Below are 15,616 nucleotides of genomic sequence, written 5' to 3'. Positions count from 1 at the left end.
CTGTTACATACTTGAGCCTGACAGCCAGATCTTACCATCAGATAAAAGTTATAAAATTCTTCTCCAGGGCTGACGAAGATGGATGTGGGAGATTCCCAGTTCCAGCCTCTGGCTCTGACTGACACTTTGTCTTTTGATGGACATGGGACTCCTTTACAACCCTCCTTATCGTCGCCACAAGAGTAAGTGCAAGTATTGACGCAGTTTACTGTAGTATTTTAAGTTACAGGTTTGTCTCTGCAGGAGTTTTACTGCAACGTTTCTGCCTGAACATTCAATGTTGATCAACGTTAAATAGCTTCTGAATGTCCATCCACTTGGACACTCGACACTATTCACCATGTTGTAGAAGTGACTCTCTGGTCAAAGTACTTAGCTGGTTCAAACTTAAATTATGAAAATAATTGCATGTGGCGTTCCCCAAGGTTCTTTCTAGGACGCCTCTTATTTAATGCCTACATTCTCCCACTAACTCAGATTATAAAAAGTAATAAGATTAGCTATCACAGCCATCCAGGTGATACTCGACTCTACATTATGATGTCTCAGAAAGATCTAGAGAAACAGTTTCCAAGCTTTTGCCTCACAGAGCAGCCCTCCCACATGATTCCCCCACTCAGCTCCTTCAGACTAGCCAGCAACGATTAGCAAACAGCTGCCCATCTGCTGAGCTCATTATAGGCGCATAATAGGTCAGAACACTTGGAAAAACGTTATTAAAATGGTTAATAAAGGAGCCATTTTGAGATGACTTCCTGGAGGCGGAGCTTCAGAAAGAGCAGCAGTTTCTTAAAGAGACGGAGGCTCAATTTCAGTGTGTTAAATTACAACTTCAAATATCTTAAATTATATTTAATATGCAGTAAAGATGTGCCGATCAGGTTTTTTCCTGCCGATTCCGATCAGCCATGAGGGCCGATCACCTATACCGATCATATAATTTTTATTTTTTTAATCATAAACACTACCGGTTACATTATGTGGAAAAAGGAACCATGAATTCACCTTAATTTAGACAAAAACTTGTTTTTGGTAACTTTTTCCAAGAAGAAAACTAAACAAAACAGGCGTTGTGCAAATTGTCCTGCTATCAGTAATACTATCTTTAACAGACTGATAACATATGGAGGCTCTGAAGAGGCTAAATAATGCAAAGAGCCAAAATAAAACCTCAACATTGCCAAAAAAATTCAAGTATAAAACTCAACATTCAAAGGCAAATACAGGATCCATTACAATAAACAATCCAGAGTTACTGAATGAAAACTTCCTGTTAGCATGGCGGCTAGCTGATTACTGCTAGTTCTGAGTGGCTGTTTCTGACTGAGCGGAGTAATTATGCAGAGCAGGGAGGAGATCGATTATTTTTTTAGAGATTATCTGTCTCATGTAATTTTTTTAGGTTAGATGCTGCAGCTTTAAGCAGAGGTTCGGTGTGAGAGTCACTACCAGGTGGAGCAGAAGCGGCGCTCCGTCTGTGAAATATTACTACCTGTAGCGTAGCAGCGGTTCAACAGCGAGAGCAGAACCAGCGTCTTACATCGCAGCTCCAAGACTTTAATAATTTTGCGGGTTATTTGTTTAGCTTTCTTATCGTCATGCTAATCCGGGTGAGTGTTTGTAGCTGTGCGCTGCTTTACCTGCTATCTGATCCTCCATATGTCTTTTTACTGCAGTGAACCTCGATGCTGAACTCCGTCAAGTATGGCATTGTTTTTATGTCGTATTAGCTTCTTTGTGTTGATGCATTTGACCTGCTTCAATTTTCCGCCTCAACACACAAACTTCCCCATTCACTCAGTGCGTTATAGTTCCACATCGCTTAGGATTTGTTGCTGCGCATTTGTGCAGCGTGAAGGAAAGAGGAGACCAGCTGCACAGGCAGGCTGAGAAATGAGATGCAGGTGATCGGTATCGGCAACAAGAGACCGTGATCGGCGATCACCGATCATACACTTCTTCACGGAAATCGGCCGATTATGATCGGTGGCCGATCGATCGGCACACCTCTAATATGCAGCATTTTTATAATAAATGAAGGCTACATAGTCACTTGATTGCGCTATAAAATCAAGCATAATGCTGTTCAACCATCCAGACCACTCAGGTCTTCTGGTTCTGGTTCTGGTTCTGCTCTGCATCCCCAGAACCAAACATGGAGATGCAGCATTGACCTTCAATGCACCACAGATCTGGAACAAACTTCCAGAAAACTGTAAAACAGCCAAAACACTGAGTTTCTTTAAATCAAAGCTAGAAAACCCATTTGTTTAGAGCTGCCTTTCATTAATAATAACCGGAATATCATTAGTTTTATTCCGTTTGCTACACAAATAAACCAGACTTAACTACAGGATTCGATTTTAGGACTTATTCTCCTTTTTGGTGTGTTTTCCCTCATTGGGCCAAATAACCATGAGTTTTTCTGAAGTGTCTCATCATTTTTATGCTGACGATGTTGAGCTCTAGTGGTTTTTAGCTAGTTTTAGGCTGCATGATGTAATCTGATTGTGTGTCCCGGAGCAGACAGCGTGTTCCGGGCACGCTGGACGAAGAGCTGGGCCCGCCGACCACGCCTGAAGCCCGAAACGATGAGAAGGCTCTGATCGAGCAGCTCGTGTCCTTCCTGAGCGGGACGGACGAGAGCGAACTGGCCGAACTGGACAAGGCCCTGGGTATCGACAAACTGGTTCAGGTAACCCAGTAAACGCCTTGGATTGGCTGGAAATGATGCAGAAAATGGAGGAAATAAAAACTTTGGGAAGTGGGTTTTTGTTGGGTTCCTTAAAGCCACAGAGGGACGGCTTCAGGGTTTGTGCCGGTGGTTAAAATCCTTAAAAATGCCGGATTTTCAGTTAGATGTCTTCAAGGTTTTGATTTCTGCATAATATTCTTGATATTCAAACAGTTTGGTAACAAAATTCAGCCTAATGTTTGATTAGAGGCCAAACTGAAACGGTTCACATGCCTCATAAAAAGACAGATTTGTTTTTTTTTTCTCGCTGTCTGAAGTTAAATCAGGCTAAACTTGTTTTAAGTCAGTTAGAAAAACCAAAATTATTTGCTAAGTGGCAGAAAAAGTCTTTTAGAGATTTTTTTAATCTTCCTGCATTTAATCTGAGCAGGAAGATAATTTACCTAAAGTGTCAGCACACTGCTTCAGTTATTACATCAAGAAACTAGAGATCAGGCCTGAAATCTCTGAGCCTTCAGAGCCACATAAAGACGGTTACAAAGCCAGCCTTCTATCACCTGGACAGAACCCAAATCTAAGATTGTTTGTGGCTTTTTCAGTGAGTTTCATGTGTTTACAACTTATTTCTTGGCGTAAATCTTTGACTTTATTCTGTTTTTTTCTTAATTCTTTCAATGTAATAGTTGAATACATGGTTTAATCATAATAAATGGCTTTTTTTCCCCCCGTAGGGCGCCTGCTTTGACCCTTTCCCCCAAAACTTCCCACCCCAGCAGCCCACTGCCACCCCGGTTTCCATGGAGCCCAAACCGCCCACCTACACCTCCCAGTTCCCCCCAGCTTCACAGGTTCCGTTTCCTCCAGAGCTGGCCGCGGTGGGGCAGCAGGGCGTGACATTCGGAGCCCCCCGCGGGGCTTTCCCCATGGGGCTGAGGCCCGGCGTGACCAGGCCGCAGGGAATGGGCCCCCAGCTGCGGCTGCCGCCCAACCAGCTGCGGCTGCAGCTGCAGCAGAGACTGCAGGGCCCGCAGCAGGTGAGGCTGTCGCTGCTGATGCTGCGTCTATCCATTCAGTGCTTTTAATGTCTTGACTCACTTCTGTGCCTAATGCATAGAAACATTATGGATGTAATTTATTTACGGTTGCAGTGCTGTTAACAAAAGGACAGAGTGTTATCCGTAACGAGAGTCAGACAGAAACACTCGTACTTCTTTCGGTGGTATCGATTTGCTGCCCTCTGCGTCCGTCTGAGTCGCACTTCATCACGACGAGTCTCCGTTCTTCTCCTCATATTGATTAAGAAGCTCTTAGAGAGAGCGCCGTTTCCCGCCTCACTAATATCCATCTCATCCTGTCGGGCTCTTCACTTATTTATTTCAAAGACGACCTGTTATGCAAACTTCACATATTGCATGATTTTATGCTTCCATTGGTTTTCTGCTGCCTCTAAAAACGGCTTATAAAAACAAACACAGAGCCATCTTTGGTAATAAATGCTTTTGTTTTCCTGGCAGTGAACTTCCTGTAAGATTTTCCTACTTCTTTGCTTCTAAACGAAGGCGTCCGAGTAAATTTACTTCCTAAAGTCTTCATACTACTTCTGTCGTTTCACGTTTCGTCACTTTACAACCTAAAACTTGATGGTATTTTATGTGATGTTATTGTGGAGTTGAAGAACAAGATGCCTGCCACCTAGCAACCCCAGCAGAGCTCCAGCATGTTTGGTCAGCTGGTTTTTCTGCTGGGTTTCTGGATGGAAGGAGGTTGTTTGTGCAGGAAGCTCCACTTCTGCTTTTCAAACATCTACCGTTGTATAATTGTGCATCTGTTGGCAACCATTTTCACCTGTGAGTGTAAACTTTGAGTTTGGGGGGGGGGTGTGGCCTGCTGCAGCTTATTTTGATTTAAAGTGACAGAGCCCTAAAACAAGTTTGTGCAAAAAAGTGTAAATGTAAAATGTTTTGTTTATCCCAGAGACCTATAATAATCTGTTCAAGGAAGCAAAATAGCTCACCTTTAATAGACTAATTTCTTCTTTCTTTTTATTTCCAGCTCCAGAACCGGCTGGCAGCCATGAATTCATTCCCAGGAGGACCCCAGCAAGTGAACATGGGGGTCCGACAGGCGGTCCAGTTACCCCAGATGTCCTCACAGGTCAGTCAGGACTTTATCTCTTTAAAAAATAAAAGCTAAATGTTTGATGGCGTAGAAACAACACAGTGTTTATCCGTCGTCATTAGTGTCCATGTTAACTAGCCTTAGCATTCACAACTCACTCTGCTAGCTGCTGCGTAGCAGAGAGCAAGGGATGGAGGGTGATTGACAGCGCTAAGACCCGCCTCCTGGCTCTGATTGGTTGTTTCTAGTTAGCACTGCGAGAAGGCAGAAGAGCTCAGTTTTTTTTCTTCATGTTTCATTTTATTTGGTGTTTCTGTTGTTTTGTTTATTTATTTTGGATATTTAGAATTTCTTCCAGTTCCAGCGTTAAATGTTGATTAGAATGTAAACTTATTTATTTTTGAGAATATGGTCAATTCAAGTATAATTTATAATATCTGGGTAGCAGAGGCAAAATTCTGCTGTCCTAATGGCAAACTCTGCTAATCCACCTTATTTGCTTTTGCTGCCCCTCTTTAAGTGAGATGAGAGATGTTGGAGTAGGGGATATGTTCAGTTCAAATTAAATATAATTTATAATATGTGAGAAGCAGAGGTGAAATTCAGTAGTAGCATGTCTATGATGACAGTTCAGCTGTTGGCAAGCACTGCTAATCCACCTTATTTGCTTTTGCTGCCCCTCTAAGTGAGATGAGAGATGTTGGAGTAGGGGATATGATGGTAGTTTGAACGTTCTCCTCTTATCGACTTAAAACAACCTCCTATATCTTGCTGGAAAGTTACTTTTAAGTCACTTTTGTCTCGTTTCAAGTTTATTCCGATGTTTCTGATATTAAATTAGGTTTGTAGAAGCTGAATTTGTTGTGTTGCAAATTGCTTTAGCAGCCGCCGCTGAACGCCCAGATGCTGGCGCAGCGTCAGAGGGAACTCTACAGCATCCACCACCGGCAGCAGCAGCAGCTCCTCCAGCACAAGGTCAGGCTCATGAGACAGAACATGGTGGCGGGCACTCCGGCTGGGGGCCCGGGAACCCCCAGGGCACCCAAAGGCCCCCCGACGACGTCTCAGCAGCAGTTCAGCTTCCCGCCGGGGTTCGCCCCGATGGCGGGCAGCACCCCTACCTCACCGAGTCACTTCAGCGCCGCGCCGGGGGCCCCGTTGGACACCAAGATGTCCGCCAGGGGCCCCCTGAGCAACCAGGCGCTGCTGGGTGGCTTACAGGGCCAGTTTGACGGCGCCGGGAACCCGGCGATGCAGCAGGGGCTGTTTCAGCAGTTTGGAGGGTCTGGTGAGTTCAAGGAAGCTGGGATATTAGAACAAGTTGAGAGTTCAGGGTTCATCTGTAGGGTTAAGGTCTGAAGACAAAACATGGGGGGAAAAGATGGTTTACAGACCATTTCATCCATCCATCCATCGCTTCATTCATCCCTTCATCGTCTAACGTACATCTGTCCAGTAGTCGCCTAGCAACCCTTTTGTCCAATTTTCATGTGTTCCTTTCGATTCCTTTGTCAAATATTTGTCTTTCTTGCTTTCTTTTTTCTGATATTCATATCTTTCTTTCCTTTTGTCCAACATTCATGTCCTTCTATCTATACTTTGTCCATTCATCTATTCCTCTGTTTGAGCACTTTTTGCATCTCTCCATTCACATTTCATGTTTCTTCAGCTTCTAGATTTACAGCCTTATATGCTTTTAAATGTCTTAAAAAGTTAAATATTGCATTTACACTTTGATTCTGAAAATGTTTTGATACTTTGAGATGGAAATATATCTTAAAAGAAAAGAAATAAGTTCCAGAAACGATAAAGATATAGTTTATATAAACGGCTGGATTCCAGTTTTGTGATGAAACTGTTTCTTTTCCACAGCTGCGGTGCAACAAGACCCCCCATTTCCTCCTGAGATGAGCCCCACAAGCCCATTGTTATCACCTCAGAACTCCACCTCCCAGAGTCCCCTGCTTCAGCAGGCACCAACTCCTGGCTACCAGTCACCAGACATGAAGAGCTGGCAGCAGACAGGCCTGGGCGGGTAAGGACTCGCTCTCATTATCGATGCTTTTCTCATGAATTTATAGCTTCATTGGGTCTGAACTCCTTTCTTCTCCTGCAGCCTGTTCAGTCAGTCAGGACAGAGTGCAGGACAGGCGTTTGGCCAGCAGGGGGTGTACAACAACATGAGCATCACCGTCTCCATGGCTGGAGGCGCAGGCGGCGTCAGCTCTTTACCTCCCATGGGACAGGCGGTTGGGATGAGCAACAGTAACCTCAACAATGTCGGCTCAGTGTGCAGCGACCAGCAGGTTGGTGAGACCAACACGCTGATGGTCAGAAAGATGTTGGAGTAGGGGATACGGTCAGTTCAGTTTTGAAAATACATAATTTATTCCAGTTGGAAATTAAACGTTGTTGTAACTCATAACATTGGAGTATCTTCAAAAAGTGGTTGTAGATGGTGAAGCTGTGCTGCGATCAGCGTTGCTACGACTCTGACTGAGGAGTCGTAGCAACGCTTAGAGTTCGTAACTGTGATGACATGCTAGCAGCTCAAATTCAGAGCAGCGTTGATGATATTTAACAAGTCTGGATGACACCATCAGTTGTTGGCAAGCACTGATAATCCACTGCATTAGATTTGCTGCTCCTCTTTAAGTCTCTGTCTGGACAGAGAGATGTTGGAGTAGGGGATGTGGTCGATTCAAATTAAAAAGTATTTCATAATATCCAGGCAGCAGAGGCGAAATGCAATAGTAGCATGTCCTTGATGATAGCATCAGTTGTTATCTAGCTCTACTTTTGCTGCCCCTCCTTAAATGTCTGTCTGGGCAGAGAGACGTTGGAGTAGGGGATATGATGATGGTGTGAACGTCCTCGTCCATCCATGAAGCCTCCTTCTCAGCTCTTTGCGCCGGTGTCTGCAGGTGCAGCAGGTCCAGGTGTTTGCTGACGTCCAGTGCACGGTGAACCTCGTCGGCAGCGACTCCTACCTGAACCAGGGCTCGATGGGGGCCGCGGCTCCCCAGAAGGGCCCCGTTCCCCAGGGCTCGCAGACCAGCCAGGCCCAGCAGAAGAGCCTCCTCCAGCAGCTCCTCACTGAGTGACGCCCGCCCCATCCCGTCAGCTCTCCTGCTCCCTCCCACTGTTCTTTACCGCCGCTGCTTTGGAGGCCGGCGCACCAGACCCATCGCTGTCTCCGTCTCACCTGTCGGACAGACAGACGGACGGAGTCGGCGGGTGTCGGTGGAGGGGCCTGGTCACTTCACCGGGCCAGAACTTAAAGGAGCAGCGGTGTTATTTAAACCTGCCTGTCTAATCTGTCTGACAACCTGTCTGTCTGCCTCAGCCTATTAAAGGCAGTGTTGTCTTGCTGCTCATTTCTCGGTGACCTACTTCCTGCTTCCTGACCCAAGACAAAACAACTGCGACGTCATTGTAGATTTGCCAAGTTTTCGTCACTGTCGAATCAGGGCCGACCTCCTCTTTCTTTATTTCCTCCTTTCTTTCTCTCTTTCTTTTCTGTCTTGATGGCGCGAACGCCCGCACATCAGCAGCACCTCTGGCTTTTGATCTCCCTTTGTTTGTGTCGTTTCTGTTCGTCTCTTTCTCTCTCAGCGATGTGGGAATGTTAAGGTTTCAGACCTCAGCGGCATTGTGGGATAGAAGCTCAGGATCAGCTGGTTCTGGTTCTGGTCCTCTCTATCTGCTGCAGTGCCTGGTGGAAGTGCGAGTTTCTCCCAAGCTCTGCTGCTTCTTCTTTTTTTTTTTTTCTAGTCTGGTTTTATTTTTTTATGTTTTGGGTTGTTTAAAAAAAAATCTGCTCTCTCTCCGTCATCATCATCATCATCACGACCTCCAGAACAAGCTTTGACACCAACCGGGACGGACAGATGGATGGGAGTCAGAGGGGATGCTGCTCAGTTTTGAACTTAGATGTCTTTCTTTATTTTTTATTTCTGTCAGAGTATAAAAACAGACTGTTATGATTATTTAACTGTCCTGTCCGTCACATTTTAGCCTCACCTCAGCAGATGTGAATCCAGAAGCCCGGCAGGGTTCTTCCTCTCCTCCTCTCGTTCTCTTTGTCTTCACGGTTCCTCTCAGCCTATCAGTGTTGTTTGCCACGTGCATCATGCAGGCGGGTAGTATTTGTACATTACAGAAGGACAGAGACTTTGGGGTGAGCTAACCTATTATCTTGTAACTGCTTTCCTTTTGAGATGAAAAGAAATGTAATTAATTGAATACTCAGAAAAAGAAACGTGTATAATTTGATTCGATCCATTTATTTTTGTTTGTTTTTATTAGATTTAAGCAAGTTCTAATAATGTCTGCTCATTTTTGAGATTTTATTTTGACATATTGTGACACAGCTACATGTTGCAGTGGAGGAGGAAGTTATTCCAGCTTCTAAAAATGTGAAATTTTAAGCGATTTGACTTTGGAGAAAATTAGATATTAGTGGCTCCCTTTTCTCTCTCTTTTTTTTTTTTTTTTTTTCCAAACATAAATAGTTTTATTTTCCAGGGAGCTAGTTAGCCATTTTTATTTTTGCTTTCTCCTGTTTTTGTACAAAAAACAGCACATTTGTTTGTAACCATTGTATAAAAATTATGATAATAGCTCAAGTCGCGTCGTTTGCTGCCCCGTGCCGCAGCAAATGACGCGCTTTCCGTTATTGTTCCCGTATATAATGAAATTTAAGTAGAGGCTTTAGCGTTAGAACTTCCTAACAAAGATTTGTGATTGGTGATTAAAGATGTCAGGAATTCGAATGGAGCTTTCCTCCTGGTTAAACCGTCTTCATCCAATCGGGAATTCCTCTCCCTCCGCCTCTGATGACGTCACTCCGCTGGCTGCTCACATGTACAGTTTTCTGTTGACTACTGTTGATCGGTCATACACTGTCTCTCAAAGTCGTAACAAACATCTTATAAGGATTGAAAATAAGGAAGAAAATCCACTTTTTGTTGTATAAAACCATCCCTGCTGAGACGTCGTTTGCCTTTAAATATGCTAAATTGCTGCAGAAGTAGGAAAACAAAATGCAGTTTTCGTTTTGTACTGAAATGAATCATCCAGTGGAAAATGAGTGAATTGTTGTTTCTCTTCCTTTCTCTCCCGACGGATTGGAGGTGAGAGGCGTCACATTCACCCGATAAAAAATAAACTTTTACTCCAATTCCAACTTATTTCCGATGATAATTAGGTGAATTGCAGCTTTTAAACCCTGAAATATTATGCAAAACTTACATAACGATCATATTTCAAGTCGACATTCCACTTGCTAACTCCTCCAGCGATGCTGTGTGATGTGGAAATCACTTTGCACTGTTTGTCTTCAGCAAAACAACAGAAATGTTCCTGTTTGTGTTCAAATTTTGACCATTTTTGGGGATGAAATAGACTTATTAATATCGATCAATGTTTTACCTCAGATGTGTTTATATTGATGAATAATAAACAGGAAACTCTGAACTCGAGCTAAAATTGGACTCTTCTAGTCCTAGATGAGAAATGGCGTCAGGGTTTTATCTTGTAATATAATTATTCACATGTGATTTAAATTGCGTTTCTCATTTAATAGAAACACGGCATTTGCAAGATTGTGTTTTTTGACCATTAGCGGAATATTTAGAAAGTTTTGCGCACATTTATAATGGAAACGCAGCTACTGATTACCAGACAAAATAACTTTTTAGGTAAATTGCATTTGATCCCTACTTAATTTTTCATCCAATTAATGCGTCGTTTTATTTAACGAAAAAGAAGCTAGTAACTGGGGAACACGTTAATGGTTTTCCAGATGTCACCCAGAGATTAATCTATATTTTCTGTGTTTTTAAAAGATTTCATTTAAATTCAAGTTCTGAAACGATGAAGAAGTTGATTTTACTGGCAAATTGCAGCTAAAATGTTTTTACTTTGTGCAACACATCTGAATTGAAATTAAATTTTTTTTTGCTCTAGTGGCCTTTATTTGATAGTTAATTGGCAGGAAGGTGGGTAATGAGAGAAAGGGGGAAGACATGCAGTGAAGGTCGCCAAGGCCGGGAATCAAACCTGCGACAGCTGCGTCGAGGACTGAGTCCTCCATATGTGGGTTGTGCTTAACCCTGCGCCACCACAGCACACCCCCAATTGTGTCGTTTTATTAAACAGCAGAGCTATTTCCCCACACACAGCATCGCTCCTCTTCCTCTTTCCTGCATGGAAAAGGCATTCCCAAATGGAAACGGTTTCCTCTACAGTCGGGATAATAAACGGAGACACTCAGCAGCTCGTTCTGCCAAAACACACCCAAAAACAAAAAGGTGAAATGTTTGGTTATGCAACAGCCTTCCAGTGCAAAAAAGAAAACAAAAAGCAGTCCCTCTTTCCTCACTACAGTTCGCTAGTATCGGGTTTTTAACGTTTGTCTCATGATGTTAATGTATATAACAGAAATGTGAATGCATATTTGTTCAGAATCAACAGAAAAACAACTAGCTCCGAGTTTGTGGTAAATAACTACTCGCCTCTGTCATGTTTTTATTTTTCTACCTTCTTATTTTTATTTTAAAGATGATGTATGTTTGTACATGAAGTGTGTGTGTGTGTGTAAGCGATTAATACTGTATATCTGGTGTTCTCTGAGATGGAAACAGACGAAGATGTCCTGTTCGGTTTCTCTTTTTGACTCTTTCAGACCCTGCACAGTTACCTGTGGGTGTTTTATTCAGATAAACTATGCCAGAGAATGGTTTGTTTTTATTTTTTAAAGCGACTGCTGAATGTGATTTTACTGAGAGAGAGAGAGAGAGAGAGAGAGAGAGAGAGAAGCGGTGCGGACTGGCTTTTTGTACGGGTTAATTTAAAAGAAAAAAGGCCATATTATTTAATTTTCTCTGTTGATAGGTTTAAGCAGAGCTGGGAGAGTGGAGCCTTGGTTTTCAGGGGAAGCGTTGAGTTTCTGACTGATCCGTTTGGGTGTTTTTATCATTTTCTCCATCCGTCAGTAGTAAAAAAAAAAGACCAAAGCTTCAACGCGTTTGATGGATTTCATATGCAAACCTCATCGTCACTGGACAACACATAATGTAGCGGCTTTTCTTCGTTTCCGGTTCTTCTGCACGCTCGTTTCCGTCTTTTCAGAGTGGCCTATCAGCGTTGAAACCCTGTGATGTCCCAAAGTTTGCTCAGTTTAGACTCTGCCAATGCCGTCTTTTTGAGCCCGAAGTGCTATCACGCGTTTACAGGAAAAAAAAAAACATTGCAACCATTAGCTATGCACCTTACCTAAACAAGCATTTCCTCATTTGTAATGTAGAAGTTACACTGGAGCAACACTTAAGCCATTTATTTAAAGATGAAAACAAACCCGTGCTTGATGACTTGTCAGCTTTCAGTCTCATTCTTCAACCCAATACTTTATACCAAACTTGAGGTGCCTCGTGTATATATTTGCTGATTAACAATAACCTTGTTAACCAGGGTTTTTTTTTTTATGAGAAAAACACATTTTTACTGTATAAATGACTTTTTTTTACACATGTAGATTAATCAGATTATCCCAGGAACTTGCAAATACAATCTAATTCTGCACTTTATATATCCGGATCCGCTCGGGGTGAAAAAGGCCATTAAATCAGATTAGCATTCGGAGATAAAGTGGCTCCTGAAAGTCTACAAAACTCAGCTAAAATATTAAGTTTGACCTTTAGATCAAGATAAATCATTTCAAAACTTTTTTCCACTTTTTTTTGTCATATTTTTTGTATTCATCTGAAAAACAAACAAAATATTTAAAAAGTTGTATTGTTTGCACATCCTAAATCAGTAGTGTTCTGTTTGTTAGCATCTTGGGAAGTTTTCTAAGTCTCTTTGAAGTCAAAACACTTTCATTTATACCGTGTAAATTTTTAATTGCCTTATTCTGAATTATATGTTTGTGCAATGAGCTTCTGAGTTAGCTCGCTAACGTGCTAATAGCAGAGCTACATTTTAGCATACAGCCGTCAATATTGTCTTCTGCGACAGTTCCAAGATTATTTAAGATGTCCGTTTTAATTCATACAAATGTCTAATTTGAACTATTAACGTAGGAAGTTATTATTGGGGGTCTCAAGCATTACTGGGTTTCAATCATTTATGAGGGTGTTGGCGGAGCTAATTCTTCGCTAAGCTAACTTTGAAAACATTTAGCGCACTTGGCTTCCCATAAATTTAGAAAGTTTATATTCACTTGACTGTATTGTAAACTTTCAGTTAAATAAATTTCGGCATTTGTGTTCTAATTATCATGTTTTTATTTTTAAGTGGAGAAGATCGTTCACGGAGCAGTTCAGTTTTCTCCGGTGACCTTTTTTTTTTTTTTTTCTTTCTCGCGTTCTACACCCGCGATAGTGACGCTTATTCGATACCCAGAATGCATCGCTGTACCGTAAGCAGTATTCTGACCGAAGCCCTGCCGTTGTTAATTAGCCAAAATTAGCAACAGAGTTACTCAACGACTATTAACTGACACAAGATAAAATCTTTTCCAAATAATAATTACCTGACGCAGAACCATGTAGACAGGTGTGCAACAACAATTTTTACCTGCCGAGATGATGTTTAATTTTTACATGGTTGAATTTAGAGCGTTAGCTAAATGCTATATTGGAATAGTGCTTCAGCGTTAGCTCAACTGACATTTTGGATTAGCGGTTTTTACCACTGGAGACTTTCCGTCTTATTTTGTGCATTTAGCTCTAGCTACCTTTTCTTTCTGGTTAACCAGATTTATTTAAAAAAATCATGTTTTTGTTTGGTCTGTTTGATTTTCAATTGAATTAAGCAGAAAATTTGTTGAAATGATTTTAAAAAGCACCATTTTCAGTGGGTTTCGTAGACTTTTGAGAGCTGTTTTTTTTGGTTAAAAAAAAAAGTAAGTTCAGGTAAACTGGAGCCATTTTGGGGAAAACAAAATCGAGCTAAAAATTGTACACAGCAGCTGCTTTCTCTGTGGGTTTATGGTAACAACTATGCTGTTCTTCTTCTTCAGGTGACATCCTCTCCCTCCTTTCTGCGCTGTTGAACTCTTAAAATCCTCCTTTCTGGCTTGAACTCTGAACATTCCTGCTCCCGGCCCGTTTTCTGCAGCAGTGTTTGCTTTCCTCTCTTTCTCTCTCTCTTTCTCTCGCTCTCTCTCTCTCTGTCAGTGGGAAGTGTGAGACCTTACCTCATACCTGTCCAAACGATTGTGCACTGATGTAAACGACAACGCACCTCTCGTGTTGCTTGTCTTCTCTGTTTTTGCCTGTGTTTTATTGGGAGTCCCTGCGGCTGTTTTTTATTTTTATTTTTTAAAGTTGTTGAACAACCAGGACTTCCTTCCAGCTCATTCCTAATGCAGGTTTTCAAAGCTATTCTCACCACGGTGTCAGTTGTCGAGTATTATAAGTGCTGCCTTAAGCGAAGGTTTAGTTTTTTTCTCACCACTTTTGTTTCTCTGGGTGGATATTTTAAGAGAAGAGACCAAGGTTCCACTTCCTCCCTTGTAAAAACTTAATATAAATAGATATATAAATATATAGACAAATATATAATATACATTTTACTCATTTCTTTGTCCAGTTTTGTATATAGAACTCATGTAAAGTTTGTTTTTAAAGAGGCATCAGAGCAGCTATTACAAGACAATATGAGTGACAGTGTTCACCTGGGAGAATTTTATGCATGTTATGTTTTCTTTTTCTCTCTCGGACTCTTTTAAAAACCCTCAGACCCTCCCGCTCTCTCTCGTTCAGGTGTGTAACGTGAAAATAAAAGAAATCTACCTTTTTCTTTGGGAATGTTGTAGACAATCAGTCTCAGGCCGGGTCCAGTCCCAGCGGGGAGTGAGAGCCCTGGAGGCTATAAGACAAACTAAATTCTCTTTTGTTTTTATTTTTTGTTTGTTTGGTTTGTTTTTCGTCTACTGGAAGTCCAAACTCGGAGGTTTGTTCATTCATATGTTCGTGGCTGCTCTCAAGTTTACACAGAAACACACACACACACCGACACACACTTCTCGACTACACTCAAAACACAAACACCTCGTGCATTTGGTCCCTCTGCTTTTTGTTTCCAAGGTGAGGATGCCAACCTTGTGGAAATGATGCTTTGACTAACAAATCTATAACATCTATGAATGTGGGAATGCAACACATTGCAATAAAAGCACCATCTGAAATGCAACACGTTGGTCTCCTGGTGTTCCTTATGATGTTTACGCCGCCGCTGTGAAAAACCTCGGCACGCGTCATCTGTTCACTGGAGTTTGATTTTTTTCCAGGTTCGGATTGGTAAAATATTTAATATGGGTGTTCAAACCTTTTGCTGTGAGGGCCAAAGTCGTTTCGTTGGAAAAATAATGCTTTTTTAAATTACTTTGTAAAAAAAAATTCAGTGCTACTTCCAAGAATCTTAATGGAAAGTTAAGTGGAAGAAAAAAATGGTAGAAAATATTAAAATAGAGGTAAGCACCTTTTTATAAGGTGTCTTGACTTGAATTTAAAATTAATATAAATGATAGATTTTGTTGGGTATGTAACATATTAACCTATCGAGTCTTGATGGACTTTTTTTAATGATGGTTTCCAGTTGCAGAACTAAGAAAATAAATCCATCCGTTTTCTAACACCGTTGTCCCTCGGTGGGGTCAGGAGGTGCTGGTGCCCATCTCCAGCACACTCGCACCTAGGGACAATTTGGAGAGGCCAATTAACCTGACAGTCATGTTTTGGGACTGGGAGGAAACCGGAGTACCTGGAGAAAACCCACCATGCACAGGGAGAACAT

General features: G+C 41.9%; 1 protein-coding gene across 3 annotated transcripts in view; it reads left to right on the top strand.

Moving 5' to 3' along the window:
- Nucleotides 1–15,013, top strand: part of ncoa1 (nuclear receptor coactivator 1) — a 49,522-nt gene extending 34,509 nt beyond the window's left edge. For 2 of the 3 annotated variants that reach the window (XM_081602224.1, XM_081602225.1), the window contains 8 exons: nt 68–182; nt 2,527–2,695; nt 3,427–3,729; nt 4,748–4,849; nt 5,696–6,101; nt 6,686–6,848; nt 6,930–7,119; nt 7,738–15,013. In XM_081602224.1, coding sequence (XP_081458350.1) covers nt 68–182; nt 2,527–2,695; nt 3,427–3,729; nt 4,748–4,849; nt 5,696–6,101; nt 6,686–6,848; nt 6,930–7,119; nt 7,738–7,917 — 1,628 coding nt within the window. In that variant the 3' untranslated portion in view covers nt 7,918–15,013. The remainder of the gene's footprint in view (nt 1–67; nt 183–2,526; nt 2,696–3,426; nt 3,730–4,747; nt 4,850–5,695; nt 6,102–6,685; nt 6,849–6,929; nt 7,120–7,737) is intronic. The other variant, XM_081602226.1, reaches the window with a different exon arrangement.
- The last annotated feature ends 603 nt before the right edge of the window (nt 15,014–15,616 follow it).

This window comes from Poecilia reticulata, chromosome 21 (assembly GCF_904066995.2).
Source record: "Poecilia reticulata chromosome 21, P_reticulata-male-v2, whole genome shotgun sequence".
Lineage (NCBI taxonomy): Eukaryota > Metazoa > Chordata > Actinopteri > Cyprinodontiformes > Poeciliidae > Poecilia > Poecilia reticulata.
This window is presented reverse-complemented; position numbering and strand designations above follow the sequence as displayed.